The following is a 23,078-nucleotide window of genomic DNA, read 5'->3' on the forward strand; positions in this document are numbered from 1 at the left end:
CTTTATTTAAATAGCAAAGAATGTGTATTAAAGCAAACAATTCCCCATGTTGTCCAGAATTTCTTGCCTTATCTGCTCTAATATCTTAAATATTGCATAAAAATAGAAGTTCCCCATCAGTGTTCCCTCTAATTTTTTGGGGGGTTGGGCGGAAAAGTATAGTGTCTGAGCGGCAGTCCCTTTGGGACTGGGTGGCACAGAAATAATAAACAAACAAACAAACAAGCAAACAAACAAACAAGCAAACAAACAAATAAAAAACCCACCCTGTTTTGCCTCAGAGAATTTCAAAATAAAATACTGTACTGTGTGTCTATAACAGTGAGCTCATAATAGGGCAACTCTATCAATATCAAAATGCCACTTAAATAGTTGAGCTAGTTTCAAACTAGATTTTGATTTTCTTTCTCTCTTCCTTACTCCCATTCTTTTTCTTTCTCTTTTCCTTCCTCTCTTTTTTCTATCTGTTTCTCTCTCTTCCTCTCTTCCTCTCTCTCTCCTTCCCTCTCACTCTTTCCCTCTCGGCTTCTGGGCAGGTTTGGAAAACTCTGAGTTGATGATGATTTTTAAGTGAGTGATTGCTCACTGCTCAGCTTAGAGGGAACTATGTTCCCCATATATTTTTTAAAAATGATTTAATTTTGTGGTTCATACTAAAATTTTGTGCAAAACTTTAAGCAAAACCAGGGGTTTTTTTGTTTTTGGAAGTACTGTGCTACTCATTCATAGCACTACACGAACTCTGGCACATACTCTTCTTGACTAATGATTTTTAGAGGATATCACTGATGGTGATATTTTTCCAGTCCCATGTTTTCCAGTTCCATATTTTTTCTAAACTTAATCCAATTTTATTTGAAAAGTGAAAACTAAGCAAGATGGTTTAATATTTAAAAATAAAGAAGTTCCTGGGTTTTTTTTTTAAAGAGATTGTTTGGATAGCATCTAAAAATCAATTAAATTTTATATATGTGTGTGTGTGTGTGTGTGTGTGTGTGTGTGTGTGTGTGTGTTAAAATAAAATACAATTTATTTTACAAAATTAGATTGTGAACTATGTCAGACAGAATACCTGTGGCAGACAAGAAAAAAGTATCTTCAAAATCAAGAAATGAAATTTATCCAATACAGGTAATAATAATGGCAATTTTATAGTAGTATTGATAGCTTAGGAATTAATGAAAAATAAGATATGTCTTTCTTCTACATAGGGTTGAATGGTCAAACCTTAAGGTAAGTACTGTCATGTTTCCTTCATGATATAGTTATGACAAGTAAAGTTAGAGAAATGAAATGATACTGCATCCAGATATATAATTTCTGTAAAATCAAATAAGTGAAACTTCTAGTGAAGGAGGCCAAATATTATATTTGGGATTTTGTGCAACTTTATCCCTTAAAGAGCATCAATTTAGGGACAATACATTGCACCAGGTTTTTCAATGTCAATAACAGTGCTTGTCCCAATGTTCAAAGACTTCAATGTTTGTTGTCTTTGAGCAAAAAGGTATATAATTTTTATTTATTTACAAATAACTACTTTGAGATGAGAGACAGTTTAAAAGTTCCAAGATATAACCAAGTCCTTTCTTCCTTTAATTACAAAGTTTATCTCAATCTATGGGCACTTGTGAAGTTATTTTTTAAAAGGTAGAATAATAATAAATATTAAATTACAATAGAAACCAGAATAAATTCCAGATTCTTTACGAAAAAGAATATAGGAATATTCTTTATTGGCAATTGTGATTGGACACACAAGGAATTTGTCTCTGGTGTATAAACGCTCAGTGTACATACAAACAATAAAATGCTAAATCAGAAATCCTAAGATGTTATCATAAATTATAAGATACAAATAACAAGTGATAATTCATAAGATACCAATAGAGAAATGTAGTAGGAAAGAGGAGATGTTGAGAAAGATAAAGATGAGACAATGAGAAGGATAATAGCAATATAGTCATACTACGTTTAGACAGACATAAGAAAATGCTGTGGAAATTAAGGATTTAGCAGAATTATTCATTCATTCATTCATTCATTCATTCATTCATTCATTCATTCATTCATTTATTTATTTATTAGATTTGTATGCCGCCCCTCTCCGTAGACTCGGAGGAGCATAGAGGAGGAAAGTGTCTTTATAACTGGTTATTTTGGCATGCAGTGCCCTATAGTGATATTCTGAGAGGAGAAGTTGAAACAGTTTATGTCCAGGATGTTAAGAATCTGTAGATATTTTCTCAGCCCTCTTTCTGGCTCATGCAGTATACAGGTCCTCAATGGAAGGCAGGCTGGTTGCAGTTATTTTTTCTGCAGTCCTCCTAACTACCGTATTCATTGAAGTTATAGAAGTACAAATGACTGACTCATGAATTCCTCTATAGAATTGTATCAGTAGCTTAACAGTTGTATTAAATAGATTTTGTAATATCTATTCTTTGAATTGTAAGTAAGTAAGTATTGGTAGTGTAAGTACCAATAGTTCTATAACTAATCTCCAAAAGCCAGGTTATTGCCAGATTTCAAAATTCTATTAAGTGGGACCTATCCTTGTCTCAAAGCTAGCTATTCCACAGAAGGGATATTTCTATAGAGAATACATGGAGCTTCCTCTCACTGCACCTCCTAGAAAGTCCTGTGGAATCAGTACACTTCTAAACTGACAGCCATTATATCTTGTTTGCTAATCCTTTTCTTCCACATCCAATCCTGACAGCCCGCAGGCTCCAAGTCAGAATTCCTGTTGCATTCCCCATTGATCATAGGGTGAAAAGATACAGCTAACTATTATTATCTTGTGGGTGATAAATGATGCTAAGCAAACAATTCTGCAACAAAATCATATAAATGTTAAATAGATGTTATTATTTGCTTTTGTATTGTAAGCCATCCAGAATCACATTGTTTGAACTGGTGGTCTATAATTCCATTAAATAAACATATAAAAACCAAAAGAAAACCTGCCTCTATAAAAGATGTTTCTGACATTTTTCAACCAGCAACTGAGAATATTATAGCAGTTTTACTATGGAATTTAATTTTGTTGAGAATGTTTCCTCCTTTCATTTCAGGTGGATGATGTATTGGATTCCAGTGGAGAGCAAGTACAGACTAAGAGCAAGGTTCAAAAGAAACTGAAGGAGCTGTTTACTTGTCCTCCTCGAGGTATAATTGCCAAAGTAATAACGAACGGTATGTAAAACATAAGTCAAAGGCAAAAATAGTTCACCCTCTCATTAGTTTCCATTAGATGCATTAATTTTAGAGCTTTATTTTTACTTACAATAAAAGTTCTTAAAAACAGACTTTATGGTTTAAATTTTTCATCTTATTTTCTAGTAGGAAATATGATTTCCATGTTTGTTTTTATGAAAGAAATTGAATCAAATAATTAAAAATAATTTGAATTATTTTGCTCTGATACCGATTAATCCTATAATACTTGAGATTTTATATAGGCTAATGAAGGATAATTGTCTGATGGAACGTACTGAAAAATTACTCAGGAAAAATGTAAGAGAAATCCCAAATTTACTCCAGGACAAACAAATGATAGAGGCGAATGGGATTTGTCAGGACTGAAGTAGTGAGAGGAAAGATGAAATCATTCTCACCAGTTAAAAATTCTATCTAGTTTTGGCTTTGCATGAACCGTGCTCTTGTGAGCTGAACATCATGAGCTTAATAACATAATTATTGCATAATAACAAAATAAAAATCAGCATCATATGATGTGTGAATCTGTATTGTGTGAGTCTTCAGACTAAAGGTATATAATATGTTGTAATGGTCAACACAGATTTATATATTTTACTCAGTAATGGGTTCTAAAACCCATTTAGTTTTGTGTGTGCACGACACTTCTGAATATGCTCCGAAGCATCCCAGGTGGTGGGCAGAGCATCGTGGGTTGCCGGAGCATCCTGGACGGGCGGGCAGAACATCCTGGGTGGATGAGTGGAGCAGTCGGCTGCCGCCACTACCAGTTAACTGAACTGGGAGCCACCCATCACTGATCTTACTTAAATGCATTAACTATTGCAAAGAAAAAATAAATCTAATTATCCTAAAGTACGGGTCCCCAACTTCTGGGCTGCAGCCAAATAGTGGGTAGTGACCTGTTTGCAACTGGGCTGCAGAAATGGTGGCTGAGTGCACACACACATGTGCCACCATCATGTGCATGAGCAGTGGGAGAACACATGTGTGCGTGCAGGCATGCTCCATTTGCATGAGCAGTCAGTGCGCATGCATGCCACTTGCGCAAATGGAGCTATGCAGGCATGCCCAGGTGTGCTTGCTAGCCACTCACACAAAACAATACCCTTTCTCCTTCTACCAAGTCCCCAGCAAAACTAGGAAGTCTGCAAAGCCAGAAAGGTTGGGGAACTTTGTCCTGAAGAACATTTTGCAACTTTAGTGCCTGTCTGATGCACTGTGATTATGATTCTTAAGAATTGTAGAAAACAGAGTCTCAAACTTCCGGAAGGACATTGTTCTACATTAACAGTAGTTTCTCAGGCTGATTCCCACTCCACTGTTAGTCAGAGTGCATGGTTAACATTTAGAGTGGCAGAGTTCTCATTTCAGCTGTTCATGTGGAGAGTGCACCGAAAAAGATATAGTCATGATGACATGATGATGCACACTGTCCAACTAACTTATGGAATGCAATAATGAAAGAACTAAATTTGTTATATGAGATTGTGCCTTACATTTTGTCATTTTTTTCATTATCACAATTTCTACTAACACCTAAGGTATTGATACCTGGTCATGATTAAACTATCAAAATTTGGGAAAGGTTAAAGTCAAATTATTGTATGGTTCCAAGTAATAACTTTGCTTCTGATGTTACATATGTCTTCTTCAAATTTTCTCCAATATTGTAAGAAAATATGGTAATTCGTTGCTGAAACCCTACTGTAAAGCACTATCTTTATATGGAGATATGCATGAGTTGCTCTTACATTTTAAAAATTTTAATTTGTTTTTCGTTTTCTTTCCCACTCCCATTTCTACTTTTCAAATAAATACCAAGAAATAGACAATAACATTTGGGGAAAAATACGTGCAAAATGTGTATAATATTTAAAAATAGTATCACAAACAGGGAAAACTACAAGAATTTTTTTTGCTTCCATATCCTACAGATGATTTTTCTCTTCTTAATATCAATAAGGCTCATACAACATTTCCTTCCTTCTACCCCACCCCACTTTCTTTTTCTAGTGGCAATAGGAGCAGTGATCTGGGGCTTAATTTGGACTTTGACAGGTGAAGAGAGTCTGCCTGGTGGGTCCATCTTCGGAATTGTATGCCTCTATTTTTGCGCAGTAATTGGTGGCAAAATTATGCAGCTAATTAAAATACCGGGACTGCCTTCCCTCCCTCCTTTTCTTGGTAAGCATCATGTCAACAAACAATGTGCCCATTTCATTCTCACTAGGTAACATAGAAACATAGAAGACTGACGGCAGAAAAAGACCTCATGGTCCATCTAGTCTGCCCTTATACTATTTCCTGTATTTTATCTTAGGATGGATATATGTTTATCCCAGGCATGTTTAAATTCAGTTACCGTGGATTTACCAACCACGTCTGCTGGAAGTTTGTTCCAAGGATCTACTACTCTTTCAGTGAAATAATATTTCTTCATGTTGCTTTTGAGCTTTCCCCCAACTAACTTCAGATTGTGTCCCCTTGTTCTTGTGTTCACTTTCCTATTAAAAACACTTCCCTCCTGAACCTTATTTAACCCTTTAACATATTTAAATGTTTCGATCATGTTCCCCCTTTTCCTTCTGTCCTCCAGACTATACAGATTGAGTCCATTAAGTCTTTCCTGATACGTTTTATACTTCAGACCTTCCACCATTCTTGTAGCCCGTCTTTGGACCCGTTCAATTTTGTCAATATCTTTTTGTAGGTGAGGTCTCCAGAACTGAACACAGTATTCCAAATGTGGTCTCACCAGCGCTCTATATAAGGGGATCACAATCTCCCTCTTCCTGCTTGTTATACCTCTAGCTATGCAGCCAAGCATCCTACTTAGCTAGAGGTATAACAAGCAGGAAGAGGGAGATTGTGATCCCCTTATATAGAGCGCTGGTGAGACCACATTTGGAATACTGTGTTCTGTTCTGGAGACCTCAACTACAAAAAGATATTGACAAAATATTAGATTGCATTCTTCCAGATTAGTATTTCAAATTATTAAACATTACTTTCAGAAGGCTGCCTCTGAGGGACAATAGAGGTTGAAAATTATGGCTCGATATTTTTTTTTTGCTGTTGGTTCTGGATTGTAAAGAGTAGACTGTCAAACAAACCTGGCCTATGGAATTGCCATTTCAGGGTTAGGGTTAATGCTCAGTGGCAACTCTTGTGACCAGCTGCAGAAAGGCAGATCTTAACAAGAGCAGGGTTTTCTAACACAGTTGAATGAAGGGAAAAACTTAATCAGCTTAACTGTTGCTTATCAAGCTTAAGTATTTTTAAGATGATTTTTGCTTGTCTATTTTATTGTATCACATTGACACATGGGACGGTACAACTTTAGCTTTAGAATGGGATCTCCAAAGGCTGGGAAACAGGTCTGTGGTTTTATCCTTGAAGCTGTGAGTCTTGATTCTTTTTATTGGTTTGTTGCATTTATTTTTTCTGCAATATTCCCCCTCTGTCCCTCTCCTTTCCTTACTCCCTGTTAACCTTTTGTAAAAGATATTTATTTGTGTAAACAAATAAAATGAAGCATCGTTGTCAGATTTTATGTGGGTCTCTAAAAGAGTTAATCACTGTTCCACTTAGGTATGTTGATTGCTGGATTTCTCATCAGAAATATTGAAAATGTCAGTGAGGTGATCGTGATCAAAGTCCAATGGGGAGTTATATTCAGAAATATTGCCCTCTCGATCATTTTGTCTCTAGCTGGTCTAGGCCTTGATGCAAAGGTGGAGTATTAAACGCTTCTTAAGAAATTCAAACGTATCTGTTACAAATAGCAAAACACCATGAAAACTTGTAACATGTAGTATGTAGCCCCATTTTTTACTTTGAGACATAGAGGAAACAGATGTGGAGAGAAATGGAACAGAATATGAAGAAAGAGGACGATTACCATTTCCTAGCGTGATTAGCATTAATTATCCTTGAAATAGTTACTTTCCTACCTGCTATGCCTGTGAAAGAGAAAAATTTAGATCAGACCCTACTTTGCCTTGGGGGGGGGGGGGATAAGTTCCTGTCATGCTTATAAACAAAAAACAAAAAAGCCTGAAACATAGCTAGATTAGGTATAAGTGTGTAATGTGGGTGCATTTGCAGACCTAAACACACACATTTAGAAACAGTCCTTAGGGCTTTAAATGTTATAATCAACTGATTAATTTGTCTTCCCAACCACCTCAATTTTTTTTAAAAAGAGAAAGTGCTTACACTAATACTGTTGCACCCTTTTCCTATTTTTAATAGGCACGACTGGAAGCCTTTCAAAGGGCCTTGAAAGCATAGAGAATAAAGACAGATTGCTTCCCTGTTGAAATAATCCTGAAAATTAACGCTTAATTAACAATTAACACTTAAAGCAAAGACAAAGACCCTATCAAAGTGAACCCCAAGATTGGATGACTTCCATAAACATGAGAGACTTTTGGCAATATTATAGAATTTAAGCCTAAGGCCCGGGGGAATCCAGTGGCAGTAGGAAAAGGCCTATGGGGTTAAGGGGTGGGAAGCAGAGCATGGGGTGTCTCGGGCTAGGGAAGGCATTGGGTGGGCCAAGACAGGTGGGTCTAGGCTTATGCTGGCCTCCAAGGGTCTCCTACAGTTCTGAGTCAACCTATGCTTCGCTTAATGCTCATTGGGGAGAGCAGGGATAGATGGGTACTTAGTTGAGATAGTTTATCTAATGGCTATTACAACACGGGGGCATAATGGGCAGGCTCTATTATGGTCATATCTTGAGAAATAGTTTGCTCTTACATCTTCCAGAAGATGCCTAGGGCACAAGAGAGTGTTTTGGATTGGGACCCAAATTCCCTTGAACTTCATGCTATGTTGACAATTACATGAGAGTTTTCACCTTGCAGTATTTTTTATTTTTTATTTTATTTATTCGGTTTTTTAATGCAACCCTTCTCCTTAGACTCAGGGCGACTTAGAACCTGTTAGCAATAGCACTTTTTAACAGAGCCAGCCTATTGCCCCCACAATCCGGGTCCTCATTTTACCCACCTCGGAAGGATAGAAGGCTGAGTCAACCTTGAGCCGGTGATGAGATTTGAACCGCTGACCTGCAGATCTAACAGTCAGCCTTTGTGGGCTGCAGTACTGCATTCTACCCACTGCGCCACCTCAGCTCATACCCTTAAAAAGTATCCCTTTTAAAAGTTTTTCCTAGTCTAAATTAAGAATAAAAATGGGCACCCACTCTTTATTAGAGCAATAATACGCTCACTATATTTATTCTCTTATATGTCTGGGTGGGGGGGAGTACCGGTACTTTTTAAATCTTGTGACTAATTTGAACTAATTTTAACTAAAAAGTACTTTTTAAAATCTTGTTCTAATTTGAAAAACCCATGTCTCCAGTATGGAATAAAATACTTCATTCTAGAGCATGATTTATAGCCTAGTGCAAGGGGGTTATTTTAGAAATTATTGATTTAATGCAGAAAACATCATTTATTGCAAGGGTAAACCCAGTCAATGCATTAATAAATCTTGGAATGTTTTTTTCCTGGCCCTAAAGATGAGTAATATTAATTGTAGAATATTTTTGTATTTCAGGCTCTGAACAAGTTAAAATCTGTCTGTTTCAGACTATGCATGGGACCCTGCATCATTGAAGCGTGTTCAGCAGCAGTTGTATCTCACTTTCTAATGAAATTCCCATGGGTATGGGGGTTTATGTTAGGGTAAGAGATGACACTCCTACATCTTATCTCCATTCATAAATATAGTTGATGTAAATCAGAATCCAGTACTTGCAGTTTCCTTGTTAACACACCCAAAATCATGTTGGGATGAAACAGGTAAAAGATGTTCTCTTGCTTGTACTGATGCATCTGAAAACATTAGATCTTTTACAGTTTTAAGAACCCATTTTCCTCACTCTGCCTCCCATCCAGTCATGTTGGGCTACAATTCCTTTAATCCTCAGTCAATACAAGTTGGAAAAGGCCCATCATAACCATTAGGTATCATAACAAAGCTTAGAATGTATTTGGTAAATAGTGCAGGTGTGATAGGAAATCATACTGATCTCATTTTTGTTTATTACACATTTGTTTTCTAACATTCTAGTGGAAAAGAGACTTTAACCATCTACATTCTGCTATCTCCCACAAACCTTGACATATTTAACAATGGCTAAATATTATTTTTTGAATTGATGAGTCCCAATAATGTGTACATTTTTCAGATTTGTTCTAGGTGCTGTATCTCCAGCTGTTGTAGTCCTTTCGATGCTCACGTTACAGAGACAAGGTTTTGGTATAGATCAAGGAATTCCAACTTTACTAATAGCTGCTGCCAGTATAGATGACATTGTAGCCATCACAGGCTTTAACATTTTCTTGGGCATGGCTTTTTCCTCAGGTAACATTCCTACACTCTAGAACTGATTAAACAGAACATATACCCACTGAAAGGTGGGAGGTGACTTATTAAAAGCCAATATTGACAGATTTACTTGTAGTATCTTTATTTCTTAGGAGAAGGCAAAACAACGATAACTGTATTAAAATAAATCAGTAGAATATTAAAACCCTGATACCACTTTTTTATATATTGCAGTGATATTTAGATGTAACGTATCCAAATCAGAAATGCAAATAATCACACACACATAATTCAGTTGTGTAACTCATGATGTTCACGAGTTCTCACAACTTTTTTATTTATTTGTATTGTCAAGTACATATTGGAGGAATGTAAAGATATAATAATATTCATATATGATACTAGTAAAAAAGTAGAAGAAGAAACATTAGGACAGAAGACGGAAGGCAGTCTTTTTGCAGTCTCTGGAACCTCCAGGTTTGCATCATGTAATATTTCAGGATTTGTTTATAAGTACTTAACTGACTTAACTGATTATCTTTTTTTACACACACAAAAAATGGCTGATCTCTATTATGATGGAGTCATGAATCTATAGTCTGTCCCAAAATGTAGATGTAAATACGAACATTTGCAGCTTGATTTCACTGGTTTTCTGCTTTCTGTTTATCTGCTCAATTTGTTTTTTGTTGAGTGATTGTAAGAAGATGGGTCATAATGTTCAGAAGCTGGCTCTTGCAAAACTCAGCAGCCCCACCATGATGATACAGGAGAGCCTTCCTCAAAATCTAACAGGATTTGCATTTGAACAATTGTTTAGCAAGCTCATGTTGGCGGAGTTTTTAATTGCCATTCAGATTTTCAATTCCGAAAGCCCAATAAGCCCACATTGACAAGAAAGCTCTAGAACATGATCAACAGCTGGGAACTATGTAATAAAGCAGAAGAATGTCTTTCAGAATTGAAGGGATTTCCTCATACTGTAGCACTGGCAGTTCTGCCCAGTTCGTTCCCCCTGGGAGGCATAAAAAACTAATAGTAGCAGAGAAAAGTATCCAAGACCCAAGAAACTGGTCCATGGCTGTACAGTATATGTGACCAGGCTGTCCTTCCCAAATGGGGTGAGGATGAGAAGGCAACAGCCTAATGGAAATGTGACACAATCCAAAAGGTTGCCAGAGCATATTCATATCATGATTATAAATATTTTTAATAAAGAAATATCTCTTAAGTCACATTATTATTGGACTTGAAAAAGAGAAAACAGCATTTCTTCAAGTCTGAACTTGAAGACATTTCTTCAAATCTTTTGAGCCCTCTGATTCTGATTGTTTTACTTGTCATGCAAGTAAAGATGCTGATTAAAGGCAATGCTGCCATATGTTATGGGGGCGGAATTTGATTGCTTGCCTAACATTATTTAATTATTTTTGATGATGATGTTCGTCCATCGTGTTTGAAGAGGACTTTGACATCTAGTGAGTTGTGGGCTGTATGCAATGTGTCCAGGGGCGGCTGGTAAGGCCTATACGGGCACGAAATGTTCTGCCACACACAGCATTTTATTGAAAATAAAATTATTTTTGCCATTTATATGGTCACCCATCTCAGTTGCATGACAACCTTTGGTGGTTAATCAATTTTCCCCCTAATTTTTGCAGAGATTGTTTATCTCCTTGACTTGGTTCCCATTTCTTTTTCATAGGGTCCACCTATCGTAGCATCTTGCGTGGTGTGGTGGAAGTTGTTATTGGTGCAGGTTCTGGTTGCCTTTTAGGATGTTTTATTACATATTTTCCAAGCAAGGATCAGGTAAAAACAATAATGTTGTGAAAATATTCTATGACAAAACCCACATTTTGTAGGCTGCATTTACAGTAATAGGATCTGATAAACTGAGCACATTATGAGAAACTGGAACAGAAGAAATTCAGTTATTCCTTCCCAAATATGTTGTAATCCTATTTTTACAAATGCAATGTAACCCATGTAATTCTATATAGTTCTAAAATTCTAATCCAATTTTACGAATTAATATATCCTAATATTAAACAACACCTAAATATATCTTTTACCATCATTCCATAGTCAATCCATATTTAATAATCAATCACCCCTCCTCAAATTTCTACCACTCTCTCATTTCTGGGTACCCCTCCCTCTCTCTCCCCCTTTTCTCTCTCATTTGTTTCTCATTTCTCCCTCTTCCTCCCTTTTTCCCTCATTCCTTCCCCCTCTCATTTCCCTCTCTTTTCCCATCCCTGTCTCCTCCCCCTCTCACTTCCCTTCTCTTTTTCCATCCCTGTCTCCTCCCTCCCTTGTGTGTGTGTATATATACACTCTTGAACTATTTCCAAAAACAGGTGAGGGCTGGGGTTTTTTTCCTTTCATATTCTTTGGGTGCTTTTTACCATATGCTTTAAATCAAGAGTCACTTCTTACTGCCTATAGACCAATACCCACAAAAACAGTATACTGGTATTTGAATTTTCCAATTTTTCAGTTTCTCTACACACGTGAATAACAGTAAATTATTACTGAAAATCTGGATTTCCTATCAGCAAGCAAGTAAATATGGCTGTCTCATTTTGAGTTTTATAGAGATAATATTTCTTACCAACACTCAGACTCTAGAAAGAAATTTGGAATTACATCATGATCCTATTGCCCAGGAGAAGGGCTGCCTATTTCATTATACTGGTATATTCCTTAGATATATGCCTTACTTGACCACCCAGAGGCAGTGTACAACATGTTTTGTCCTGCTGCATTCCATATTTTCCATTTTTCTCCTTTCAGAAATTTATTGCATTGAAAAGAGCATTCTTTGTGATTGGCTTGTCAGCATTTTCTCTTTTAAGCTGCAAACGTTTTGGCTTTCCAGGATCTGGAGGACTCTGTGTCATTGTTTTGTCATTTCTCGCGGGAGTGGCATGGTCTAATGAAAAGGTGAGAATTCTCTTACATCAAAGTCCTGATTCTGATAAATAGATACTCTTAGGTTGCCAGTAGTTTTTAACACAAATTATCAATCTCAGTTTTGAATATTTTTATAATATGTATTTTTTTGGGGGGGGGTTGGTTGGTTAGATAGATAGATAGATTAGATGGATAGATGGATAGATAGATAGATAGATAGATAGATAGATAGATAGATAGATAGATAGATAGATAAATGTAGGTAATATGATGCCCCTGGGTATCAGTGTGGAGATTGAGGTATATTTTTACCTAGATCTCCACACTGATACCCAGGGGTAATTCTTGCAGTTAAAAAAACTGGATGGAACCTGTTCTGCCGGTGTGTCCCACCTGCCCGTAATTACAGGGTAATTAGTCCAGAAAGACACACACCACACGATAGAAGGAAAACCAAAAGTCTTTATCAACAGAAAAACAGAAACAGCTCCCTTTTTAAATGTCAAAGGGATTTTCTGGTACACACAAGGCACAGGGTAAATGCAGTCCAATTGCTCACCCAATAACTGGGAAATTGAGTCCAATTCTAAAGTCCAGAGAGTCCACACACAGTCTTGAACAGCAAAAAAACACGATCTTGACGAAACTATGAATCAGATAAACTGCCATGAGGCTAAACCAGCAGGCTGCTCTTTTATCTGTAGCACTAATTACAACAGCTCCACCTAACCACAGGTGGCCTCATTTATCTCCTGTAATAATCCTTCAGTTGTTCTCTCCTATGCCTCACTTTACGCATGCGTGGATCTGTCATAAGTTCTTGTTCAGAATCCAGGGATGATAAGGATGATTGATCTCCTCCTGGGCTGTCTGCCAAACTCCCCTCTTCCAAGTCACCCCCAAGGAAACTGCACTACCTGACTCTGTCGGCAATAAAACAGGCCTCTGACATGTTGATGTTTCCCCTGCATCCACCTCCACATTCCTTGGGGCAGGAGCTGGGCCAGAGCCAACCACAACAGAACCTGACAATTTCTTAGCAGTGTGCCAACCCAATATTTCTAGGAATCTCTTTGGGGCTCATGTAGGAGTCATAGTTATACTGAGAAAATAACCATGGTAAGTGGCCTAATCCACTGCTTTGTGATGATGGATACAGGAAAAAAGAATAAACTATGTGATGTGGAGTACATCACATTCTGGAGTGGTAAAGAGAAAATTTACAGTTTGCCTTCTAGTAAACACATGTGTGATCGATCATGTCTTCTGTGAAAGCTGTTTTGTGAGAGCAAATCTTCCAAATGTGTGTACAGTATACTCCAAAAGTTGGGGCTAAAGCAAAGATGCCTTTTTCTTATTTAACTCTTGTAGCAGGTAAAACTTGGGCAGGTAAAAGCCTCATACTAAGTGACAAACAGCACACAAATAATTTTGTTAAGCCAGCTTTATTGGTGACATTATAACGTTTCGCCATTCTCAGGAATTCTCCAAGTCTTACCAGAGTTCAGTATAGGGACTGGAAAAGATGAATTGAAGACCAGGCTAACTTGAAGGCAGATAAATGTAATGACAACAGTGAAAGACCTAAAAACCAAATTAACAGAAAATCATTTGGAGAAAATCTATCCATATAATTACTAGGAAGTGACACATGATTTGTTAGCAGTCAAACAATGTCTCTTTTTATTGATTTATACCAAATAGATACTTTTTATTTATTTATTCTTTGTGCAATATACAATACATATGGAAGAGAATAGACATTAAGTAATATATATAAAGATAGAAAGTAAAAAAGAAGAGAATATATATGATATAAGAGATACAGAGAGAATATATATGATATATATATATAATACTGTCAGTTTATTTCACGATACATACACATACAAATTTTATTCACTATCTTATTTAATCTTTAAACAATTTCAGCATATTTTATTTGATTTTATAATGAATAGCAGTTCAGGTAACAGTTATACAGTACAGTCCCGTCTCCCCCAAATATATATTGTGTCCTTATGTTCTATAGCAGTGATGGCGAACCCACGGCATGGATGCCACAGGTGGCACGCAGAGCCATATCTGCTGGCACGCGAGCTGTTGCCCTAGCTCAGCACCAACATGCATGTGTGGGCCAGCCAGCTGATTTTGCTTCATACAGAGGCTCTGGGGGGTGTTTTTGGCTTTCAGAGAGCCTCCAGGGGGATGGGGAGGCGTTTTTACTTTTCCCCCAGTGCCAGGGAAACTTTTGGAGCCTGGGGAGGGTAAAACATGAGCCTTATTGAAACAGGATGCACAAGTTTCAATCACAGGCACACAATTGTTGTGGATTGGCAGTTTTATTTCCAGGCTGAAGAGATAACACAATGACCAGAAATGTAACAAAAACAGAAACTTGTCTGAAGGGGTTTTTTTAACAAGAGAACATAAAAGAATAATCAGACAGTTTAGAAGTCAGAGGTTCAAGATTTCTTATACAAATAGAATAGCAACATTATAGAAGACTCATCCTTACCCCCATGTAAATACAATGGTACCTCTACCTACAAACACCTCGACTTACAAACTTTTCTAGATAAGAATCGGGTGTTCAAGATTTTTTTGCCTCTTCTCAAGAACCATTTTCTACTTGCAAACCCGAGCCTCCGAAACTGTAACCGAAAAAGGCAGGGACAAGCCTCCGTGGGGTCTCTCTAGGAATCTCCTGTGAGGAAACAGGGCCGGAAAAGGTGGGGAGAAGCCTCTTTGGGGCCTCTCTAGAAATCTGGGAGGAAACAGGGCCTCCACCCTCTCTGTGGTTTCCCAATCGCATGCATTATTTGCTCTTACATTGATTCCTATGGGAAAAATTGCTTCTTACAAACTTTTCTACTTAAGAACCTGGTCACGGAACGAATTAAGTTTGTAAGTAGAGGTACCACTGTAGTTGAAACCATTTGTTATATGGAAGGAAGGTGGGTTTTTTTTTTGTAGAAGTGAGGTTTTATTTATTTATCCAATTTCTGTAGCTTTCCAACTAAATGACTTATAATTCTAAAATTAGAAAACAACCATTTAAAAAACATCAAAACAATAAAAAAATATCCACAAAATAAATAAGTTCAAATAGCAGCTCTGATGATTAATAAATCAATCATAAAGCCATGTACCTGGACCCTTAATACGTTCTGAGCCCCAGGCTCAGGTACATAATGAAGTCTTTAAGCTTCGCAAAAAGCCAACAGGGTTGGGAACCATACTAATCTTTGAGAGCAGGGTATTCCATAAGGCAAGAGTTACAGCATTGGTTGGCTGGATGCTTGATGCCTGTGAAGTCACCATTTGTTAAATTGGAGGATTCCAAATTGAAGAGATAAATGTATTTAATTAAAAAATGAGATATAGACAAATAAAGGCAATCTGTTTCAAACATAATAACTAACTTTGGTCTTTGAGATATTGAAATAATTTTTCTAGTGCTACATTTTTTATATTCTTGTTAAGTACCATAATGGCTTATGTCCTTGAAAGATGATGGCATAATTAATGACCTCAACATTTATTGGTGTAAAACTGTGAGGGTTTTTTTTGTTATATCTTGTAGAAAGCAGTGCAAGATGTTGTTACTTTTGCATGGCAAGTATCCCAACCATTTCTATTTGGACTAATTGGAGCTGAAATCTCCATTGCTTCCCTTGGATTAGAAACCGTTGGTAAGTTTTATTATTATTTATTTATTATTTAGATTTGTATGCCGCCCCTCTCCGAAGACTCGAGGCGGCTCACAACAAGATATAACAAATCATAAATAATTCAAATAACTTTAAAATATTTAAAGATTTTTTTAAAAAAACCATATACTAACAGACACGCACACAAGCATACCATGTATAAAATTGAACAAGCCCGGGGGAGGTGTTTCAATTCCCCCATGCCTGACGGCAAAGGTGGGTTTTAAGGAGTTTACGAAAGGCAAGGAGGGTAGGGGCAGTTCTAATCTCTGGGGGGAGTTGGTTCCAGAGGGCCAGTGCCGCCACAGAGAAGGCTCTTCCCCTGGGGCCCGCCAACCGACATTGTTTAGTTGACGGGACCCGGAGAAGACCCAACTCTGTGGGACCTAATCGGTCGCTGGGATTCGTGCGACAGGAGGCGGTCCCGGAGATATTCCGGTCCAGTGCCATGAAGGGCTTTAAAGGTCATAACCAACACTTTGAATTGTGACCGGAAACTGATCGGCAGCCAATGCAGACTGCGGAGTGATGGTGAAACATGGGCATGCCCATGACTCCGTCTTATCCGGGTTGAGTTTGAGTCTGTTGGCACCCATCCAGGCCCCAACAGCCTCCAGGCACCGGCACATCACTTCCACCACTTCGTTGACTGGACATGGGGTGGAGATGTAAAGCTGGGTATCATCAGCATATTGATGATACCTCACCCCAAGTTTGCATACAAGAGGTATAGCATTCTGAAAGATTGCGCCTGGCTTCCTTATGAGAAAAACAAGAATTTTAGTCAGAATTGATTGTATTCAGAGAACACAATGGGCCATGACCCATGATTTAAAATGATGTTATTGTTTATAGCAATATATTGTATAAACTGGCCAGTTGAGTGCCTTTTTCAAATCAGAACATGATTATATTTCTCCACGCAGAAAACTTATAATTTTTTTTAAATGTTATTGGTCATGAATAGACAAATAGCCAGTTACAATTATATATAATATAATCATATATATTCTATTGTGAATATTTTAAGTGAGGCAACTAAGAATCCCAAGATGAATGTTTGTATAAATATTATTGCTCATGTAGTTTTCAGTATATGAAATAGTTTTCCAAGACAGATATAACAATTAAGATTATCGTTGCCTGGCATTTGCTCTTACAAATATTAACCCAGGCCAAGTGGAACAATTAAGTCTCTCTCTACTACAGGGCTTTGTTTGGCCACTATGTTTTTAGCTTTAATTGTTCGAATTATCGCTACGTTTCTGTTGGTGAGTGGCGCTGACTTTCATTGGAAGGAAAAATTATTTATTGCGCTGGCGTGGATCCCCAAAGCAACTGTGCAGGTAGAGTATTTTTGCTTATTCGACAAAAATCTTATGTAAGCAAGGGAGTTGTACCCATGAAGATATATAGAAATATTTAAATGGGAAGTAAGGGGTAGTGGTGTGGGGTAGAGAAAAAAAATGAAAATGGCTCTCTTCTACTCAGAAATACCCACTTTTGACTGATGATGAAACTTTAAAAGCTTCAGTTGATTTTGACCTTAAAGTCAGAGAAGATAATCTCTGCTCCTCCAAATATTGCTGAACTAAACTTCAACTATCTTATAACTCTGGCTATGCTGGCTACAAATCTATTGGAGGGTTTATAGATCCATAAGATCCGGAAGGCCACCTGCTTTGCACTCCTGATCACCAGAACAAAATAGTGAAAGGTTCTTACCTTGGATTGAAACTGACCCTGCAGTGCTGCCTAGGATTCTCTGGCAGCACTGCAGGGTGTGTATATGTTGTGAATTCTGGGTGTTTGTCAAGAAAATGGTCCTCAGAGAACTCCTTGGTATGGGTCAACCTGCTGTCTTCTGGCATGTATTTTTTGCCTGGCCACAATAGATCCCCCAGCCCTGCTTTGGGATGCAAATATTTCCTTGCACCTGTACCAATATAGTGGTCTTCCTGTTGACTTCCTGTGCTTGAGTCAGGTAAGGCAGACTAGTATCAAGGAGGCCCTTTGGATTATGGCAAGGACATTCTTAGGAAATTTCACACAGACTGTTTCCCACATGTTTTATATACCACCTGCAACAACAGTGATTTCTTCCAACATATCAATGCTTACCATTCACAACTTTACTGTTTTAGGGTGTTTCATAGCCTTTTATGGGTTTTTTCATGCAAATATGGGAGTCATGTTGTCTATCATTTTTATCTAATTATTTATCAATGCTGTTAAGAAAATATATTTAAATACAAATGCATCAATACATTTCATCCACAGTATTGCTTAGAAAAAGAAATTCACAAGAAATATAAAAATTCAATTTCAAGGAAATTAATTTATCATGCAGTACTGATTAGATGAAAGTGGTATAGTCTTTGCATTGGAAAGCAAAAAACAGAAACAACTACACCCTTCAGTCCTAAGGTATAGGCAAGAAGAAATGATGGTTATGTGATAGATGATTAAAGCTCTTTTTCACTATGATCAGTAAACAGTATCTGAGGTTGTATACACATTTATTTTAAATAATACCATTGATCTTAGTAGTTTAAAATTTTTGAGTAGACCTAAAACCCAAAGAACTCTTAAAGCCTCTTGTAGCCAGTAAAAAAAAAATTAGACTCCCAAATAGATTTAAACATCCTCAAAAAGTATTCACCTAAGGGAATGTGGGAGACCGATATACAGTAGTCATCATGAACTTTAGCTAATTGAGTTATCTTGTGGCAAAAAACCCCAATAAGTATATCTTTAAGAACATATTATGGACCATAGGGTAATAACACTAACTGGTCACCCTTTATTTTTTTTCAAATAAAGACATATGTATTATAGTTTTTTTTTAAAAAAGTCAGTCAGAAATATAATATTTCTCAGAAGTAAATATACTGATCTGAAACATAACATGTATAAGATTTTCTTTTGGGTTGAAGAATCAGAGTACTGAATTTATTTGGGGTGTTAGACATTTAAAATGATGCCATGTTGCATCTCTCCAAATATTCTTGATGAGTAGAGAATACTCTCTGCAACAATCTTTGGAGTTTAATTCCTAAAATTCTCAGAAATGGCCATGCTACTTGGAGTATTATGGAAGGCAAAGGTATACAGTGTTCCCTCGATTTTCGCGGGTTCGAACTTCGCGGAAAGTCTATAGCACGGTTTTTCAAAAATATTAATTAAAAAATACTTTGCGGGTTTTTTCCCTATACCACGGTTTTTTCCACCCGATGATGTCATATGTCATCGCCAAACTTTCATCTGCCTTTAATAAATATTTTTTAAAATAAACTTTAATAAAGAAACATGGTGAGTAATAATCTGAATGGTTGCTAAGGGAATGGAAAATTGCAATTTAAGGGTTTAAAGTGTTAAGGGAAGGCTTGTGACACTGTTCATAGCCAAAAATAGTGTATTTACTTCCACATCTCTACTTCGCGGAAATTCGACTTTCGCGGGCGGTCTCAGAACGCATCCCCCGCGAAAAGCGAGGGAACACTGTACTCCAATTATGAAATGCTATGCTAGAACAATATAGAAGACAAGGAATGAGTGCTGATCTATTTTGTCTAGGTTTTTGCTAACACAGTAGCTGAACTCAAATATTGTGATTTCTCTTTATGCCATAATGTAATGTTTTAATCCTAACAACTCTGCTTTTTTTTCAACCAATCATGGCTATAGAAACCATGATTTAGTGCAATATATGATCAGTGACTTTAAAAAAAAATCTGTCTGCAGGCTGCAATTGGTTCTGTTGCGTTGGATACAGCACGAATTTATAAAGATAAAATGCTGCAAAAATATGGTCTGTACATCTTGACAATAGCTTTCCTTGCAATCTTGATCACAGCTCCTGCTGGAGCTGTGATAATTGGACTGACTGGACCCAAACTTCTCCGCAAGAGCAACAAAGTCATTGAAGGTGACCTGGAAACAGAGAGTTTTTCATCAACAGAGATAAGTTAGACTTTATTTTACATTCAGATTTAACTCTCTGTTGTTTGAGATTAAACAGGAAAAAAATGGAAAAACAATTATGTATCAAATTGAACATTTATTACTTGTGTGAGCAACAATGAAATCATAGTACTGCATGATGCTTTGTTTTCAACCTGTGATCAACCCTGTATTTTATATAATAAAAATATACTTTGTTCTCTCAGCATTTCTGGTCAGTATGTATGGACTTTCCTGGTGGATGAAAAAAAATCAATTTCAAAACAGAAGGCTTAGATCTTAAATTTGCTTTCTCAAGCAAAATAAGTTTTATTCTTGCCACTGGATTTACTTGTGTATTTCATTTATCTGTCTCCCAGAACTCTTGACGCTTTGTTTTGGTGGTTTGAGAAAGTTTACAGTTAACACTGAAGGTGACATTTTTTGAAATGATTCTCTCCTTCAAAGGCAAGGAAAAGTATCTTGGGACCTTTTCTATGAGACCACTCACAACTCAGTTCTACATTATTATGTATCAGCTTATAACTACCTAATTTCCAGTTACATTGGATAACATTTTCAGTGATAGTAAAAATCATAGTACAGTGGTACCTCTACCTAAGAACGCCTCTCCTTAAGAACTTTTCTAGATAAGAACCAGATGTTCAAGATTTTTTTGCCTCTTCTTATGAACCATTTTCTATTTAAGAACCCGAGCCTGGAAAAAATTCCTAGGAAATTTGATAGCGGCATGAAGGCCCAGCCAGTTTCCAGCCATTCCCCCTTTAATCTTAGCCATCTTGGGCTTTTCTGGGCTGCCAGAGGAGCCTTTCAGTGGCGCTTAAGGAGGCTTTGGCAGTCCAGAGCGAACGAAGCATTTTCCTTTCTCTGGGCGCTTGGAGAGGGACTAAACTTCTGCCAGCATCCAGAGAAAAGAAACGCTCCCTTTGCTCTGAGCAGCCCAGAGCAAACAGAGTGTTTTCTTTTCTCTGGGCACTTGGAAAGGGAATAAACCACTTCGCAGTGACGATTCCCTTGCGCTGCCTCCCATACACCCGGCGTGAGGCAAAAGGGGGTGCTTTGCCCAGGCCGGATCAACTTGGCTTCAGCCAAACCGAGGAGTCACCATAGTGAAGGAAAGGCACCAGCTACAAAGTGAGCGAGCGAGAGAAGGGAGCCCTTCAGCATGGGAAGGAAGAGGAAGCAGGTAGCAGCAGCAGCAGCAGCCACTTCTTGTTCAAAGGAGCAGGAGGTTCCCCCCTCTCGCCTGCCTGAATTTATCTCTCTGGCGCATTGTATGGGAGGCAGCTCCTCCTCGCTGCCCCTCTTTTTTTTTTTTAGGTCTTAAAGTTTTGGATTTTTTGGATTCCCCTCACCTCACCTTCTTCCTTCAGCAGCATCTGTCCTCCTATTCTTCCTCCTCCTCCTCCACCTCCCACCCAAATTCCAAGGTTTTATTTCTTTCCTAATTGGTTTGCACTCATTATTTGCTTTTACATTGATTCCTATAGGAAAAATTGCTTCTACTTACAAACTTTTCTACTTAAGAATCTGGTCACAAACCGAATTATGCTCTTAAGTAGAGATACCATTGTACATAACTAGCTCATTTTTTTCTCACACATATATCAAATCGGTGTTTTTCACCCTTGGCAATGTTTTTTATTTTTATTTCCAACTTTAATCATTTCATTGGATAATATAACAAAAATACAGAAGCAAATAGTAAGACCTTGTCAATTTTAATATGTGTGGATTGGTTGGAGAATTCTGAGCTTTGGTCTGTATTTGTTTACCTTATTTGCCATTTTGAGGGCTCCTGAAATTTCCTCCAGCTCATGGTTCATATCATTGTATTGTATCACACATTTCAGGAAAGAGCCTTGGTCTCCATGACCAGAAATATAAAAAATGCAAACATTTCTTCTTAAAAAACAAAGTGATTATTAAAAAAAAGATGTTGTGCTATTTTCCGTAAGAAGAAATGCATTTTTTTCTCTAGAAAGAAACTGAAAATAACCTCTCTGTTTCTAGCAACGGTGAATCCATGGTTAAGTATACAGACAGAATTAATGGAAATACAGTGGTACCTCTACTTACAAATTTAATTCGTTCCCTGACCCCAGGAATCTCCTGGGAGGAAACAGGGCCTCCACCCTCCCTGTGGTTTCCCCAATCGCACACATTATTTGCTTTTACATTGATTCCTATGGGAAAAATTGCTTCTTCTTACAAACTTTTCTACTTAAGAATCTGGTTATGGAACGAATTAAGTTCGTAAGTAGAGGTACCACTGTACTTTCAGGTCTCACACTAGTCTTATGTGTAATTTGCAGTAAGTGCAAAACCCAGTAGAAAACTGATGACAGTAAGCCTTGCTGTTATGGTCACTCCATGGATTCTTTGTAACGTGGATTTATTATTTTGTTAAGTTACCCACTTACTAGATTTTCCTTCCTAGATGGGTTTACATAATAAAAGAACACGATAGGCTAAAATGGGGAATTCGGGATTGAACATGTTAAAGAAAATACATCCTAGCGTGTTGTGTTAAGCAGACTATCCATACCAATTTTTACTAGTATAACTCACACAAGATCTTCTATTCTGATGTAATGTTAATCAGTTTTAATCATCGTTACGGACAGTACATGTTGTCTTATGCCTGATCTGTTTTTTTCCCTTCGCTCCCTCAATTTGCAGAGTGAGAGACTGGAGGGAAAGGGATTTCAAGAGAATAAACTGCACAGTGGGGAATACAATGGGATGTTTTCATAGCATGCTTGTGGCTGTTGGAACCAGTGCATTGCTTTCAATGTGTATTCCCCACTGTGTGCCTGTTTATTCTCTTATAATCTCTTCATCTCCAATTAATGTATACAGTGATACCTCGTCTTACAAACGCCTTGTCATGCAAACTTTTCGAGATACAAA

At 37.4% G+C, this 23,078-nt stretch overlaps 1 protein-coding gene across 1 annotated transcript; it reads left to right on the top strand.

Annotated features, from left to right (window-relative positions):
* Positions 1 to 1,056: 1,056 nt before the first annotated feature.
* Positions 1,057 to 20,217, top strand: LOC139169982 (sodium/hydrogen exchanger 9B2-like). The gene is made up of 11 exons (XM_070756684.1): positions 1,057 to 1,131; positions 3,078 to 3,198; positions 5,239 to 5,409; positions 6,817 to 6,959; positions 8,797 to 8,924; positions 9,431 to 9,606; positions 11,276 to 11,382; positions 12,370 to 12,519; positions 16,076 to 16,184; positions 17,412 to 17,548; positions 19,947 to 20,217. The coding sequence occupies exons 1-11, from the start codon at positions 1,057 to 1,059 to the stop codon at positions 20,172 to 20,174; spliced, it is 1,545 nt and encodes a 514-aa protein (XP_070612785.1). The 3' UTR covers positions 20,175 to 20,217.
* Positions 20,218 to 23,078: the final 2,861 nt, after the last annotated feature.

This window comes from Erythrolamprus reginae, chromosome 7 (genome assembly GCF_031021105.1).
Source record: "Erythrolamprus reginae isolate rEryReg1 chromosome 7, rEryReg1.hap1, whole genome shotgun sequence".
NCBI lineage: Eukaryota > Metazoa > Chordata > Lepidosauria > Squamata > Dipsadidae > Erythrolamprus > Erythrolamprus reginae.